Raw genomic sequence first — 15,017 nt, 5'->3', positions numbered from 1 at the left:
TTTCATTGTCGTCGTAAGAGATCTGCCTGTTGATGCCTGGAGCCTTCACCAAAGCCTCGGGCCCGGGCAGGTACTGAGGCTGACTGCATCACTGCAGAAACAGGAACAACTGCACTCACCCATGAGTTCCCACGATCGAGTCGCTTACACCCGTTGGAGGATGACGCCCTTCCCCAGAAAACGCACAGACCTTCACTACCCTAGTTATGCCTCGGCATCTCCTAGTTTCAGGTGCCAACCTGCGCGAAAGATGAGGACCGAACCGCGCAATTCCGGCGTATATCGGTCGTAGGATGCCTCAACCATCTTTATTCGCTCCTTGAGCACAACTTGTACCTTTCTCCACAATGCAAGGTAAGCCCACGCCGCAACCGCGCATGGCGCATCTTCTCCAGAGCTACGGTAGCTAACCTCTGCGGTCGCACAGCACTCGCCCTCCCCGCCGCAGCCACCGCCGGCATCGCCTATCTCAACGGACGTTACGGGCTCTCCTACGACTACGGCATCCTCTCATCCCTCATTGTCGCCCAAATACGCGCCCGTTTAGCCGAGCGTAATGACAAGCTTAACCTCTTCTACGAGCTCGAAGCGCAAGCAAAGTCGTCGAACCGCCAGCGCCCCTGGATTATCTCGGGACACTCCGGAGAGACGTGGAGCTATGCTGAGGCCTACGAGATCGTCTTGAAATACGGAACGTGGCTGAAGAGCAAAGGAGTGCAGAAGGAGGAGGTTGTGGCGATGGACTTTATGAACAGCGAGGTGTTCATATGGGTGTGGTACGGGTTGTGGAGCATTGGCGCGAAACCGGCCTTCATCAACTATAATTTGACAGGCGCTCCGCTGTTCCACACTGTGAGGACGAGTACGGCGAGACTACTGCTTGTGGACCAGAATAGCCAGGAGAATTTCAAAGAAAGCGTCATGGCAGAACATGGTTTCGCCACGGTGCCAGCGACTGCAGGTCAGCAAGACAACCAAGCCGTTTACGGGTTCGAGAGCGACCCGGGCCAGATTCCCCAGAAGGTCCAACAACAGTCCAATCTGACTGCACCACAAACACAGTCTGGAGAAGATGATTCAGAGTCACAGACCCGTAGACTCGAACTCATCTTCTTCGACAAGCGCCTGGAAAACTACATTCTTTCTCTCAAACCGACCCGTGTCCCCGATTCCGAGCGCGGAAATCAACAAGTAGGCAGCATGGCTATGCTGATATATACATCAGGAACGACAGGTCTCCCAAAAGCTGCGATCATGTCCTGGGGTAAAGCCTTCACTGGCTCAAAGTTCGCCCAGGGCTGGATTGGTATCAAATCCACAGACGTGCTTTACACGTCGATGCCTCTATACCACAGCTCTGCCTCTGTCCTTGGGGTCGGTCCCGTGCTGCGTGGCGGGGCCGCAATCTGCATATCCCAGCGCTTTTCCCACAAAACCTTCTGGCCTGAAGTCCGAGCCTCCAAGGCTACAATCGTCCAGTACGTCGGCGAGACCTGCCGCTACTTGCACTCAGCACCACCTTCGCCCCTCGACAAGCAACACCACGTCCGCGCCTTCTTCGGTAACGGACTCCGACCCGATGTATGGAACGCATTCAAAGACCGCTTCGGCATCGAAACCATCTATGAGTTCTACTCCGCAACTGAAGCTCCAAGCGGTCTCTTCAACAAATCCACCAACAGCTTCAGCGCAGGCGCCTTTGCCCGCAACGGCACGCTAACCAACGTCCTTATGGGCGCCTCTCTCCCCATCATCCGCATGGACCCTGACGCCTCCCCGCCAGAGCCCCTGCGCGACCCCAAAACCGGCCTTTGTCAGGTGTGTGATTGGAACGAGGCCGGCGAGCTCCTCTTCAAGCTCGACGCCGCGAACATATCGCAGAAATTCCAGGGCTATTGGGGCAACTCGAAGGCGACGTCCTCCAAGATCCTACGCGACGTGCGCACAAAGGGCGATGCGTATTTCCGCTCCGGCGACCTCGTTCGCCGCGATAAGGAGGGGCGCTGGTACTTCATCGACCGCATCGGCGACACGTTCCGCTGGAAAGCAGAGAACGTGTCTACAGCCGAAGTGGCAGACGCCCTGGGCAAACATCCCGCCATCGAAGAAGCAAATGTTTATGGCGTGCAGGTGCCGCATCATGACGGGCGCGCAGGGTGCGCCGCCGTCATTCTCAAGAACGGGACTAATAAACCGGACGCTGCGACTCTGAAGTCTATTGCTGACCACGCAAGAGGGAGTCTGCCGGCGTTTGCAGTACCGCTATGGCTGAGGGTTACCAAGCAGATGCACACTACAGGCACAAACAAGCAGCAGAAGCACTTGTTCCAGAAAGATGGGATCAACGCGAGAGCGGTGGAGAAGAGGGGAGATGTGCTATTTTGGCTGGATCCGGAGGCAAAGACGTATACGAGGTTTACGGGGAAGGTGCTGAAGAGGATCGAGGGGCGCGAGGTGAGGCTATGATGGGTTGATGGGGAAAGGAGGAGAAGACTGGGGTTGGGATTTATGCTATTAAGGGAGGAGTATAAGGGGGACCCCTTCGAGATACCATTATGTACCTGTTGAATGTATGAGTGATTGTACATTGTCCGGTCGGTGGCCGGGTCGAGACATCGTATGTTATTGCAGCTCACTGATAAGTCACGGTTACTCGGCTCACTGCCACAATAGTAGGTAATGCCAAGCTCCATGAAGCGCCCCGTTGGGGGCCAAACATCTTCGAAAGGAGGAAGTTGGCATACTGAAGATCAAAAGTCAGTGTGAGTTGAGGCAGTGTGGTGTACGTCTCAGCGCCTTTGGTTTTGGCAGATGCATCCACTTTGTACACGCTGGTTCATTCAAAGGGCTTCTCTAGAATGTCCATCCAACGCCTTTGCGGTAATTAGTGGCGCGTGCGGACGTCTTTTGACCGCTCCAGACACCATGGAAAGAAACAGTGGCAATCGATCCAAATTATATGTGAGAGAGTCTTCTGAATCTTGAGCATATCTCTCCGGGATTACTTACTGATAGCTTCAGCACCAGATACTTTGGGTACAGGTGCAGCGTGTTCAGATCCCACAGACTCTGGAACCCCAGCTTGATACCGCAGGTCGTCGTCCACACTGCATTCCTGTTGCTTGTCGGGTTGAACCTCTGGAGTAACCCCATCCAGCTCACCGTCCGTCGTAACGCCCTCTTCACCACCTTCTCCTGCCGCCTGTCTCGCCGCTCTACCCCTCAGCCTAACCCACACCATAGCCCCAACAACCCCACCAATTACAACGGCAGTAACAACCCCTAAGATAACACTACCCGGCTTCGAAGACAGGTCATCGTCGATCTTCCCAATACTCCACGGATAGCACTCCGAAGTAACCACAATGTACACTCCCAGCCCCACGTACAACCACGGAATAACCCACCTCGCATACCTCTCCGCGAGCGCAACAACATGTCTCTGCTTCATGACCAGGAACGCAACAAGACACCACGCACCGAGCAGAATGTAGTACGTCACAATATACACCGCGATCTCGGCGCCCTTGGCCTGCGCAAAGAGCGGCGTGTACGTGCTGATGTTGTCCCCGCCGTTCGTCATGGTGACAAACGCTACGCTGCCTATCTGCTTCAGTGCATCGCGTTTCCCCGTCTGCTCCGCCTGCTCAGTCTCCTCGCCTACATCCTCGTCCGGCTCCTGCTTGTGGGAAAAGAGAAGACCCAGCACCCCCCACACCCCCAGCATCATCGGCACCCATCCCAGAAACCCAATCGGCTCGGGAGGCAGCACCATCGCCGCCGCAAAGCCGATCATGCTGACTGCAATGATGACCGTGAAGCCGAGGTACTGCCCGATGGTGATCTTCAAGGGCGTAGTCTTGCCGGTGGCGGCGAGCGCGAAGAAAGTGACCAGCACGAAGAGGTCGTCGATGTTGGTGAGAGCGAAGGTGCTGCATGCTTTTGCGATGGTGTTGCCGAAGTTCATGGTACGGACATGGAGTTGTGACAGCCGTTGGCGGTGAAAGGTCGTCCTCGGGGAGCGAGAGAGATCACGTGATATTTAGTGGTCTACGCGTATTCAATGGGGCGGTATTGATCGATTGACGAGAGATTGTCGATGGGGGTGGCTGAGCTGGAAGAATACTGTGCCACACGCGGAAGGTTGGAAAAAAGACAATGTGGCTGTGGGAGTAGATGCTTGACATAGTGGATGCGCGTTCGGCTTTCGGCACCAAAAATTGCAGCCGTCCGGGTATTGGCACGGCAAGACGGCAGTGTTAGAGCAGGACTGAAGCAACAGCGCTCACATAATAAGCACTGATTACCTTTTTGGGCAAGTGTGGAACAGAAAGTACAAAGCACTGGCCAAGTATGCATGGCCAAGTGTGTTGGTGTGGTAAATCTGATTGATGTTCCCACTTCTACTATGCGAAACTGGGACTGACAGATAAGGCAATTGAACCGAGATTAGAAAAAGGTACCGACTACTAGTATACCTCTGAATACAATCGGATTTGAAAGCCGCTTGTAGCCCTGCCTTTCACCGGCATTGTATTCCCTGGCGTAGTCGTACCCTCAAAGTATAGCAAACGCGCTGGCGTACGAGACGCTGCTGTCTCTGACGCTCACCACCTCACTGCTCCTTTCATATCGTAGGAACCTAAATTTGCCATCGCCCTGCAGTCCACTGGCCTGCTCCACGGCAGCCATGAAAACACCAATTGGATGCCGTCCGCAAACCGTGTTCCCAGTCTCCTGCAGCTGCTTCAGAAACTGCTTGTGCTCTCCGCTCTCGACTGCGTCTATGCTCTCGAAATCGACTGCCTTGATGCTCTCGTGGATCGGATAGTCTTTCTTGACTTCTGAGGACGATCGGATCTCTCTGGCGCTACCGTCAGGCAGTTGGTAGTATGTGTACCGAAAGCGTGAGCCCCAGTGGCAGAAGTCTGAGGATATGACGAAGAGGTTTGTGGGGTCGGCGAGATAGTGGGCGAGCTTGGAGCCGAGATCGCGTTCGGTGGCTGAGTTGGTAGCGCCGACGAGGATGGGGACCAGAGGTACGGATGAGGCATCCGACTTGAAGGCCGAGTTGTGTCTGTAGGATCGCATGAGTACTGGGGCAGAAATAGATGACTGGGACTCCGCACAATGACAACATCTTATAGATGTACGGCAGGTGCATCTCTAAGCTATGCTCGTCTTCATCCTGCTGCCTGGACATTGTTTTCAAGTTCCACTCCTTTCGGATAGTTCCCACGAGCTCTGTATCGACGGTGAGATTTCCGAGAGGTGTGCCATATTCACTGCATCCTGTAGTTGCGGCACCCGGCAAACCCCAGTGATGGGAGGGTCCCAGCAGAAAGACGCGCTTGCTGCAAGAGTGAGCTTCCAAGTGTGCATTAAAGGAGTCCAGCCGTACGCATTTGCCCAGTCGGCGCTTTTGTAGGCCCATGCAGCAGCAGGCCCTGAGTACGAGTATCCAGCATGCCTGCACGTCATGAGCCTTGCGTTCTCAGTAACAGCCCTCAATTCGCCTACGGTGCGATTATGGCTCTGGCTTTCTGCACTGGTATTGAGACATCGCCTTGCTTTGAGGACGCCGATCCTATGGGAGTTGTCAAGCTTGGTACCTTCGACAGCCAGCCGTCGAGCTGCTGTGAGAGGGTTGCGCTATCGTCAGTGTACCACGACCCTGCGTGTGAAGGATCACGGATAGCTGGAGCCATCGAAGCTGGAGGTTCTATGGGGTACGAGAAGTTAAGAACTGGTGAAGAAGTAAGACGCTCTTGGAGCTGTTGGGATGCAAGAGTGTTGGTAGCGGGGTACTGGGGCAGGTACAGCTCTGGTGGGGCAGCTGCGTCCCAGACACGACGTAATCAGTTACAGATTGGAATGAGCATGGACTCGGCTTTCTAGGACAAGAGCAGCTTTAGCATACTCTCTCTCCAGAGCAAAAGCACCTCTGGCATCAGCAACATGAACGGTCTTAGCCACCCTGGTGGTCTTCCATTCCTTCTGCGGGAGATCAATCAATGCGCTGCGGCATGCGTCCGGGACGGTTGAGCTGCCTTGCAGTTGTTCGTAATACCGACCACGACGTAACTCCCATTAATCAAGTCTCTCTCTCGATGCCTATACGAGATGCATATGAAATCATACAACCGTTTGGGGTGTGCCAAGGTTGATTGTTGGGACCCTATGTCTGGACACGCGACTAGTGCGCGTCGCGACGATTCACGCGTGCCAGCCTCCACACGATCCTCCGCATTTCATCGTCATCCATTCAGCTCCGCTTACTCTCCCAACACAACGCACGCTTTCCGCCGCATCATCTTCTTACACTGTGTATATATACCGTGAAATTACACCTGAGCAACACATCATACATAATCACAATGGGCTTCAAACGCAAGCGATCCGTCGACGAGTCCCCCATGTCCGTCTCCAGCTTCGCCGGTTTCGCAACGCCCGACGCACAGTCCCCCACACCCATTCCCAATGGCTCCAGCGGCATGATGGACGTGGATGCTCCTGCGAGCAGAGGCACAGGGTGGGATTTCTCAAATCTGGGACGGATAAAGAGCAGCGACTGGGGGCTGCGCACACGCAAGCGGGTCAGAGACAACAGGCCGGACGAGCATATAATACACGGTATGCTTTCACCATCACCCCTTGCATCGAGAAAGAAGACTAACGAAAGCAGAAACCACAATCAACAAGCTCTTCTCTGCACAGCGCAATCAGCCGCACGCCGAGCCCATACTGTCTGACACACTGCCCGCGCAACAAGCACCCGTCATCCAGAAGTCGCAAAAGTCAACATTGCACGCGTTTTGGAAAATTCCTGCACCGCCTGTGCAGCTGCCATTTGCGCAGATGCAGCCCCAACGCGAGGCGGAAGCACCCCGGTGCGAGGACTGCGACACGCTGCTTGAAAAGGACGCAATCGATATGGATGTCGATATGGATGTCGACGGCCCACTGGATAGGTGCTCGCTCGCGTGCAGCGACTGTGGGAGGAGCGTATGCGGCAAGTGCGCGGTTGTAACGAACGCTAGGCATTGCTTGCAGTGCGCGACGTCGGCGAGGAATCCGAAGAGGTGGTGGTAGTACAAATTGCTCATGGCGCTTTATGCTGTTAACTCATTTTTACGGGGCTGGGCGTTTTGATTGGATTGGAAGCATAGCGATACGTTCGGAGTTTGGGTAGATACCATATGCGAGATTTGGAGTCCACGAGCATAGCCAATACATATTGTTCGTGTAGCGCATCGTAGAATATTTGATCCAGTAGAGTGCCATTGAGCGCTAAATACACAACCGAATTGTTCTCCATCTACATCCCTCACTGTCCATCGTACATCGAGACATGCCCTCAGGGCCGTCTGCCACAAAATATCGTACATCTTCGGTCATCCACCTTTTCCTACGCTCCGATGCCAATGTCATACACCTCCTCTAATCCCCATGCGTAACACTCTCCTCCATCCCCAACACCGCCTGTTCTAACTCCCTCACCCTCTGCCCAACTCTCCTCTTAACCTCCTCCGCAACCCCGGGATCGCCCTCCAAAACGCCCCCATAATACTCCAGCAACCGATCCAGCTCCTCCCTCGCCGCCGCCCGGTCGTCCGCCGCATACGTGGTGTTCTTCTCCGTCTCCTCCGCCGCGATCTCGAACTCGTCGCGCGCGGTGCCGTACAACTCGGTGATTTCTTCCATCACTTCATCGATTTTAGTGGCGGCGGTGGACGAGCTGGGCGGTTGTGGGACGAACGCGGAGGTGCGCGGGGTGGATGCGAAGGTGCGGACCGAGGAGTAGGTGTAGGGCGTGTGGAAGCGGGTCCAGGAGTGGGCGGCGAGGAAGGTGACGTTGCGCGCTGCGTATGGCGGTGGGGGAGATGGCGAGCGAGATCGCGAATGGTTTTGAAGTTGGGAGAATGGCCGCGCTGGCTGAGTTGCGGGGCGGAGGGTGGTGGTTGTTCGGAGGAGGGTGCGCAGGGTTGGGGCGCGGGCGGTCATTTTGGGTGATTGAAGCTCTGGGTGAGAGCGGACGCGCAATTGATGCACAAGTAGCTGAGTGGTTATACAACGACTGTGGGCGAGAAAGAAAGATGGCGAGAAGAGAGCGAAGCGGCAAGTGGAACAGCTTCCGAGCTGACGGAGCTTAACTGGTTAGGACTATGTCATGGAGGCCGTGCACAATTTACGTAGCCAATTCAAAAGCTTCCATCTAGAACATAGATATCAAGATGGTCAAAATGATTGACCTTTCAGCGTTCTCTAAGATCTTCGTGATTGAGTTCTGGTTTTCAAGCGATCGCTCTCAGAATGATGCTTCTTCATTCCCGCTATCTTCCGCCAAGGCGTCCAACATCCACTTTACCGCACACCGTCCCCACTACCTACTGGCTCGCTTCTTCTAGCTCCTTCACCCTACGTTTCCATCAAATTTGCCCCGTATTGCCAGTTTTTGACGTGTGCGATCTGAGAAATTGTATTTGGTATATATATAACAATTATTTCATTTTCTCTCACGGAATTGCATCAGCGGCTGTAGTCTAGCGGTTATGATGTCTGCTTTACATCCAGCGACAGCAAGTGTAAAGCGCAGAAGGTCCCCGGTTCGATCCCGGGCAGCCGTACAACATTCTCTTTTTGTTTTTTTCCCCCCTCGTTTTTGGCGCCGAAACGCGCCATTCCTTGTCCAACACGCAAACGAGCGGGACAGACAACATCAAATATTGAAGCGCGCATGCAATTGTACGCCCTCCTGGGTTTTTACGCAATTCCATGGGTGTTTGGGTGCGATATCGCGCTCAGGTGTTCCAGCGCATCCTACAGCCGAGCCGACCGACTCGCCCCCACCAACACCACAGATTCGCATTCAGATCGCAAGATTGTATTCTTACAACACTCTGAGTTACCCTAGCATAGTTTTAAAGAAGACTAAACCGTACAACTTATAAGCTTTCCCTAGCTTTTTGTATTTATGTGGAGGCAGCCTTGCAGACTGCATATATGGGATAGGGAACTACAACAGCTACTTTCAACCCAATTCTCACTACTTGTTGCATGAAATGCAGGAGGTAGAACATGCCATTTCTTCTTTCTGCATTGTTGGACATATCAATGCAACCATTTTAGCTGCTTGTGGCGTCCAGATGTCTGGGTGGGGTGTACCGGACATCATCGGTGAGCAATCAGATCGAGAGTTTGTATTCCCCCAAACCTGAGTAGTTACTTCAGTCTACAATTTGAACTTGCACAACACTTCGACGGAGAGATGAGCAAAGCCAGCTTGCGATTGCCATTAGCGACAACCCAAGGTAGTGCATTCTCATAAGAGCTTTCTGCTGTCAATACTTTGCATTGCACCTTGCTCTCCATAGACAAAGATAGTCTATCTACAAGGAATTGGGGCCATTATCTTCAATGGGAAGCGAGAGAACATCCGACGCATCCTCGTCTTCATCCATGAAAAATAAGAATTCCGGGAACTCTTCTACATCTTCCTGCTGCGCCGTCTTTCCGCTCTTGCCCTCTCCGAACATTGCACTTTCGCCATAGTTCCCCTTGTCCCTCACCCCGCTAATATTGGAATACACAAACTCTCTAAGTCGAAAGGCAAAATCGCACTCTTGCGTGACCGCAAGGTTCCCCTCAGCCGTCGCCGTTCTCTCACGCTCAAACCCAAGCTCGCCTGCGCCCGCAACCCCGGTAGCTTGCGCATGCGCCGATGCCGCGATCCTGCGCTCACTACCTAGCTTCTCGTTGAGTGTTAGGTTTCGCGCCGTCGCGACGCCAACTATCATGTAGAATGATTTCTTGAAAAAGCATTTCCTCATCTCGGCGATAACGGCGTCACAGCTGAGCGCCTCACGCATAAAGTCCTTGTCAGGGATGAACACCTCGGCTTTGATATCCATTGCCTCGAGCGTCGTGTCCGCGTCGTGCTTCCACGTCGCGTCGGCTGACAGACCCGCCTGGAAGTATGGCAGCTCCGGCACCGCTTTGGCAAGCACGCTGTTGCGATTGCTGAGCTGGGTGTGCACGTAGTTCCGCACGTGCGGCGTCGCATTGCGACGCGCTTTGGGAGGGATGACTGGGATGCGATCGAGGTTGCAGGCGGATTCGAGGTCCGTCGGGTCTGTAAGAATGGCGCCCAGTCTCATCAGCGTGCCGTGCTCTTCTACATAGCGCGGGACAAGCCAGAGCATTTTGCCCACGACGCCGCCTGGTTGCTGAGACATTTTTGGTGGTGACGACGGATGTTGGAACGGGCAGATTTTTTGACGTGCTGCCTCTACGGTTGGAGGGGTTTCACCAGAATTTATCTCAGCAGCGTTGTTGTTCCGGTGAGCGTGCGTGAGCCGCGCTGTGCTTCATGTAGTGCGTCGGTCTTCCAATAGGAAACCCCCAAAGAAAGCAGCCAGCTGAATGAGACTCGTCTTGCATATTGTGGCGGAGCTGCGGGGTCACGCGAGAATGGATCACTGCCCCAATGATATGGGCTAGCTTCAAGTATCATTGGAGTCCTTTTACGAACCATCGAGCGGGCTTGGTGCGTCACTCAACTAGGTAACCCTCGTGAAGTTTTCCAGATCCATCTAGAACGCGCGCAGTGCCCAGTTTGAACTCAAGGAGAACCTACCTGGAGTTATTTTGCGCCTATTGTCTCCCGTTCACGACTATAAATGAACTATCTAGACCCTCCTCGGTGCAGAGCTTTTTTTATTATGCTCCATGCAAATTCTCTCGCCTTTCCTTCATCATTACTCGAAGAAGCCTCGTAGTCCGCCCAGAATAGCTGAGAATCGAGGGTCCAATAGTGTTGCTCCGGGCGTGAGCTAATTCCCTTTAACACCTTGAGCATCCCGCTGTTAGTGTGAATGTCTTCCGGGTTTATGCTGCTCCTAGCTTCCTCTCGATTCTTTCGGCACACTAGCTGCTCGATAAAGGCCATAACGAGGGCGCCGATTGCAGCTGCCACTGGCGTCGCAAAAGAGGAACCATTGCAGACGGTGAAGCCTCCGCCCAGCCTTTGAGACAGAATGTTTTCGCCTACGACCATCAAATTCGCTCCATGAGGGCAATGCATTCCAGTAAAACTCGACTTCGTCCCGCCATTATCTACGGAAGCACTCACACCCAGAGCGAAGTTAGCGTCGCTAGCCGGCCACGCTACTTTTTCGTGATAACCCTCGTTGGTCGTGGAGGCAAAAATGACAATTCGGGCTTTGGCTGCTTCTTCCAGTGCGCGTTGTAGATCGTCTAGCCTCGATCCGTAATTTCGAAACCCTAGAGACAAGTTTATGATGTGAACTCCTTTTTTAATGGCCCACCTAATTGCCTGTATATTTGACTATTTAGTTACGAAGATCAACGAAGATTGCGAAGTAGCTCTTGACTTACCGCTGCAACAACGTCAGGTTCCGGCTTTTGGAACTTTGACTCCTCCGCTGGAAGTTTCCTCTCGCCTCCTATGCAAACCTTTGCAATGAATAACTCTGAATCAGGAGCCAGGCGGAGAATTATACCTGCGACTTTTGTGCCATGGCCGTCAAAGTCTTGGACATCTGCGAGAGTGTCTTCATTGTCTTGATCAGTGACATTGTGGTCGCATGCTTGTTCAGTGGTGCAGAAATTTCGATAGCTTCTGATACGATTAATCTGTGGGTCTTCGTTGTGCATTGGGTTAGGTTCATCACCAAACTTCCCTGTGAACGTGGTTGTCCTCGCTCTCTGAAAGTCTTCATGATCACCGTCCAACCCGGTGTCCAGGACCGCGATTTTGATGGGCTTATCGTATCGTGGTTTGTATAGAAGCCACTTGCTGACCGTCGAATTCAAGTAATCGAAAGTTTTCGTTGAGATTTCATCACTATTCATGCGTTAGCTCCCCTTTGCACAACAACGGGGCCTGACCGCTTGGAGCCGAGCAGTGGAACCTCATACCACGTCTTTGGGTCACGAGAAAAGCATTTGCCAAATCCCGACCACAAGTCTTCTCCATACGCCGGATTTACGGATCTGCGCGGCTCTCTCGATGTTCTTGCTGGTGCAGTCGTCGATTGGGATGGTTGGGGGGTCGAAGGGCGGCTGGATCCTTCTGAAACGCTTGTCCCCCTCGGAACTAATGGAGTTGGAGACCTTGTCTTCATCGAGCTGGAAGAAGTAGTAAATAAAAGCTGTTCAGGAGTTGCTTCATTTTTCGAGCTCTTGGTGCCTCTTATTATTGGGGTCCTGCGGCCTGAATGTGATGGTTTCTCCTCTGCAGCCTTACCTGCTTGTCGAGCGGCGCCGGCACGGGGCAATGAAGTTTGTGCAGACCTCGGATGCTTGTTCCACGCTTGCGTCGGGCCACCACGTTCAGAATACGTAGAGTTTCTACTCGAATGACGCGATGGTATAGGAGCTGTAACAAATCGCAACTTCGCAGGTGCCCTATTGTCTTTCGATGCGGGAACGTTGCTTGAATTTGATACTTGTTTGATGGGATCGATCGCGACCGCAATCTCACGTACCGGCTCTTGAACAGGAATTCCGGTCTTCAGATCAAGATTTCTACTGTTCCACTTTGCCGTTTTCGGAGACTCGTTGAGGCGCTCTTCTAATGGATGCACAATGCGATGCAGAATAACATCACGGCATGTCGTTCCTGGGTCCCTCTCTTTTTCCTCACTGAGAAACTGCTGGAACTTCACGCAGGCTATAAGAGCTTTGGCATAGTGTCTGTCGAGCTGCTCTTTACTCTTGGTCTCACAATATGCAATCAAAGGTTGCAGGACGCTTGATGCACCGTTGCGCCTCTCTTGAGCTTGTACTGGCTCTCCTATCTCCAGCTCCAGTAGCAGCTTGGCAAAAGAAAGCATCAAAGGGTATTTGTGAGCAGAATCCAGTGAGCCCATTTGAGGAGGCTCATTCGATAGAATGCAGGAAATGTACGGTTGGCGGATGTCGTAAACGGTGCTGGTGCCTTTTTCATACATGAAGTGAATATGGTCTGGCGTCCAAAGGGTCTGAATCCACGGCCCTTCATAAAACTGGAGTAGCGCATATGCGAGGTTGAAGGCTATGATTCTCTTGTCTTCCGGTCGGAATTGATAGCGGTCTGACACTATTTTCTCCGCCAAGAGATCAGACAACGACTTCGTGTGCTCTGTAGGTGGGTGGTCGAGCGGAGTACCAAACACGAGATCGGACTTGTCGATAAATTGCTCGTTGCACAGCTCGATCCAAAACAACCGCTCATCTAGGAACATTTCACGTGCCTTGAGACAAATATTTGGAATGAAGGTTTCGGACTTCGTCAAGCTGCTCCAGCTGTAAGTACGTCGACGACGACAGATTGAGGTCATGTCTTACCTTTGGGATGGGATGGAGCATATCGTTTGGTGCCAAGACTTCGGGTTCAAGCACGATGCAAGCAAGATGCTAATCCTCGGATGCATCCCATCTTGCCCATAGTAGTCTGAAATGTTTTTCAATCGCAGCAGCAACTTGTGCTCCTGCTTTTTAACATTCTTTTCATCGCACTTTTGGACGTTTACAACCAGATGGTCGAACAAACGTTTGGAGCCATTCCAGAAAGACGGACTGAAGCTGCTTTGAGGATGATAGACCGGAGCAAGGGTACTAGTGTCTGCTGAGGCCGCTTGCAGAGAGACAGTTCTAGTGTCTCCCAACAGGACTCTTGACGAAATATTAAACGTTTGGACTGCAAACCGCGTTCTTTTGAAACTCCTGGCATCCTGAGAAAGATGAAGGTATTGGCCGAAATTATCGATGGAAAGAGGTTCTCCTCGATCGAGCATTGTCTTCAGCGCTACGAGTTTCGGAAATCTGTGAAGGAGATGAGCCTGTCCCTTCATTGGGAGGCGTTTCTCGTCTACAAGACTCTCCAGGTTGGAGAGCAGAGCTTCGATTGCCAGTATGAAATCATCGCGGGCGTCTGCGCCGAGAACAAGTTCGGTGTCAACATGAACTCCAATTTCGTCGATGTTGACTTTAAATAGCTCCGCTTGTCTTTTTACTGATAGTTTATCCACTTCGTTTGGACTACGCGCGGTCCAAGAATGTTTGCAGGCGAAAATACGGCACACGTCGACCAGAAGCCGCCACTCGTCCAGATGGGCAATAGATTCACGTCGCTCGTCCATAGTAAACACGAATCACGGTTGATGAAGATTTCGTGCTTCGAGTCCAGGGTCACTTTGTTCTTGCGCTCTGCTAGACCCGAGTCGACAAAGCCTCAAATAGGAAATCCTAGACCAGGCTGATCGTGTATGTGGTCATCAGAAAGCTAAATGAATTTCCCTAGAAAACATGTCGGAGCAGAACAAATGGGCATGTTGCATTCAAGCGGCTCTAGCGTCAAGGTTTCCTAGCAGCAGGAGGAGACGTTGGTGGCCTCAGCTGCGATGACTTAAGAACGGGGGAGCGACGTGGACATGCAGCTTCGCTTAACCCTGGAGGGGTTGCAGGATAAGAACAGGCGGCTGGTGGCTGGATTGGCGCAAAACCCCGCTCCCAAGCCTGGCTGAAACATATCGCCTGTTCGGTCTGGCAGGTGCGATCGGGAATGTAGGCCATCTTTTGTGTTCGCGCCCATCGACTTTACTTGATCAAGGCTGCAGGTTTTCATCAATGTTTGCTTCATCTCAAGTAACGATCGTTAATCTACAAGGTATCGGCGCACACTTTCCTCTCACCCACAGGTTAGTTCTTCTGTCTCTGCTGCCCCATTGGTGTTGTTTCCCGCGTTTCCACCGGGGCTGATGACGCTGCGGGATTAACGAACATGGACCTTCACGACCGGACAGAAATCTACACGAAATCCCAGAGCTGCGATGAAGGTTTCAGCCAGATAATAAACAACCCTAAGGCGCGAAGCCTCGTTGTCACTGAAGTCCTATACGATCAGTTTAGCCAGTGGGCGACTCATCTAGGGGTCTTTGCTCGCGATGTGAATCGTCCAAAAGTATCTCTAGACGCCCGGCTGAGGTTCAGTGAATCCCTACGGAGTCTCGTCC

At 52.8% G+C, this 15,017-nt stretch overlaps 7 protein-coding genes and 1 non-coding gene across 8 annotated transcripts; 3 read left to right on the top strand and 5 right to left on the bottom strand.

The window, feature by feature from the left end:
- The first annotated feature begins 241 nt into the window (after positions 1-241).
- CC84DRAFT_1113198 (long-chain fatty acid transporter-like protein) lies at positions 242-2,562 on the top strand. Its single transcript, XM_018175344.1, has 2 exons — positions 242-354; positions 428-2,562. Exons 1-2 carry the CDS (start codon positions 348-350, stop codon positions 2,464-2,466), a joined length of 2,046 nt encoding a protein of 681 aa, XP_018041076.1. The 5' UTR covers positions 242-347; the 3' UTR covers positions 2,467-2,562.
- A 282-nt stretch (positions 2,563-2,844) lies between these two features.
- Positions 2,845-4,284, bottom strand: CC84DRAFT_1161580 (uncharacterized protein). Its single transcript, XM_018177779.1, has one exon. It carries the CDS (start codon positions 3,965-3,967, stop codon positions 3,002-3,004), a length of 966 nt encoding a protein of 321 aa, XP_018041075.1. The 5' UTR covers positions 3,968-4,284; the 3' UTR covers positions 2,845-3,001.
- Positions 4,285-4,406: 122 nt separating this feature from the next.
- Positions 4,407-5,794, bottom strand: CC84DRAFT_1161578 (UPF0103-domain-containing protein). Its single transcript, XM_018177778.1, has 4 exons — positions 5,521-5,794; positions 5,402-5,470; positions 5,130-5,354; positions 4,407-5,077 (listed from the first exon to the last, which is right to left on the bottom strand). The coding sequence occupies exons 1-4, from the start codon at positions 5,706-5,708 to the stop codon at positions 4,558-4,560; spliced, it is 1,002 nt and encodes a 333-aa protein (XP_018041074.1). The 5' UTR covers positions 5,709-5,794; the 3' UTR covers positions 4,407-4,557.
- Positions 5,795-6,273: 479 nt separating this feature from the next.
- On the top strand, positions 6,274-7,092 carry CC84DRAFT_1139438 (uncharacterized protein; the record flags this gene model as incomplete). The annotated part of the gene is made up of 2 exons (XM_018176238.1): positions 6,274-6,633; positions 6,683-7,092. The coding sequence occupies exons 1-2, from the start codon at positions 6,378-6,380 to the stop codon at positions 7,090-7,092; spliced, it is 666 nt and encodes a 221-aa protein (XP_018041073.1). The 5' UTR covers positions 6,274-6,377.
- Positions 7,093-7,239: 147 nt separating this feature from the next.
- On the bottom strand, positions 7,240-8,284 carry CC84DRAFT_1161576 (uncharacterized protein). Its single transcript, XM_018177777.1, has one exon. It carries the CDS (start codon positions 8,002-8,004, stop codon positions 7,441-7,443), a length of 564 nt encoding a protein of 187 aa, XP_018041072.1. The 5' UTR covers positions 8,005-8,284; the 3' UTR covers positions 7,240-7,440.
- A 248-nt stretch (positions 8,285-8,532) lies between these two features.
- CC84DRAFT_t23 lies at positions 8,533-8,627 on the top strand. Its single transcript has one exon. It is a non-coding gene; the product is annotated as a tRNA-Val (tRNA).
- A 736-nt stretch (positions 8,628-9,363) lies between these two features.
- On the bottom strand, positions 9,364-10,393 carry CC84DRAFT_1161575 (uncharacterized protein). Its single transcript, XM_018177776.1, has one exon. It carries the CDS (start codon positions 10,233-10,235, stop codon positions 9,390-9,392), a length of 846 nt encoding a protein of 281 aa, XP_018041071.1. The 5' UTR covers positions 10,236-10,393; the 3' UTR covers positions 9,364-9,389.
- A 291-nt stretch (positions 10,394-10,684) lies between these two features.
- CC84DRAFT_1214005 (subtilisin-like protein) lies at positions 10,685-14,144 on the bottom strand (the record flags this gene model as incomplete). Its single annotated transcript, XM_018182598.1, has 5 exons — positions 10,685-11,335; positions 11,398-11,866; positions 11,957-12,150; positions 12,510-13,299; positions 13,351-14,144. 5 exons carry the CDS (start codon positions 14,142-14,144, stop codon positions 10,685-10,687), a joined length of 2,898 nt encoding a protein of 965 aa, XP_018041070.1.
- Positions 14,145-15,017: the final 873 nt, after the last annotated feature.

The sequence above is a fragment of the Paraphaeosphaeria sporulosa genome, assembly GCF_001642045.1.
Source record: "Paraphaeosphaeria sporulosa strain AP3s5-JAC2a unplaced genomic scaffold CC84scaffold_2, whole genome shotgun sequence".
Classification (NCBI taxonomy): domain Eukaryota; kingdom Fungi; phylum Ascomycota; class Dothideomycetes; order Pleosporales; family Didymosphaeriaceae; genus Paraphaeosphaeria; species Paraphaeosphaeria sporulosa.
Note: the sequence above shows the minus strand (reverse complement) of the source record. Positions and strands in the feature narration are given on the sequence as shown.

What these genes read in the sequence shown, in the direction of transcription:
- CC84DRAFT_1161580 (XM_018177779.1), bottom strand. Translation starts at nt 3,967, where the DNA reads ATGAACTTCGGCAACACCATCGCAAAAGCATGCAGCACCTTCGCTCTC.
- CC84DRAFT_1161578 (XM_018177778.1), bottom strand. Translation starts at nt 5,708, where the DNA reads ATGGCTCCAGCTATCCGTGATCCTTCACACGCAGGGTCGTGGTACACT. An exon ending in GCCAGAGCCATAATCGCACC is followed by an intron (nt 5,471 to 5,520) that starts GTAGGCGAATTG and finishes CATGACGTGCAG; the next exon opens with GCATGCTGGATACTCGTACT. An exon ending in ATCTATAAGATGTTGTCATT is followed by an intron (nt 5,078 to 5,129) that starts GTGCGGAGTCCC and finishes GCGATCCTACAG; the next exon opens with ACACAACTCGGCCTTCAAGT.
- CC84DRAFT_1161576 (XM_018177777.1), bottom strand. Translation starts at nt 8,004, where the DNA reads ATGACCGCCCGCGCCCCAACCCTGCGCACCCTCCTCCGAACAACCACC.
- CC84DRAFT_1161575 (XM_018177776.1), bottom strand. Translation starts at nt 10,235, where the DNA reads ATGTCTCAGCAACCAGGCGGCGTCGTGGGCAAAATGCTCTGGCTTGTC.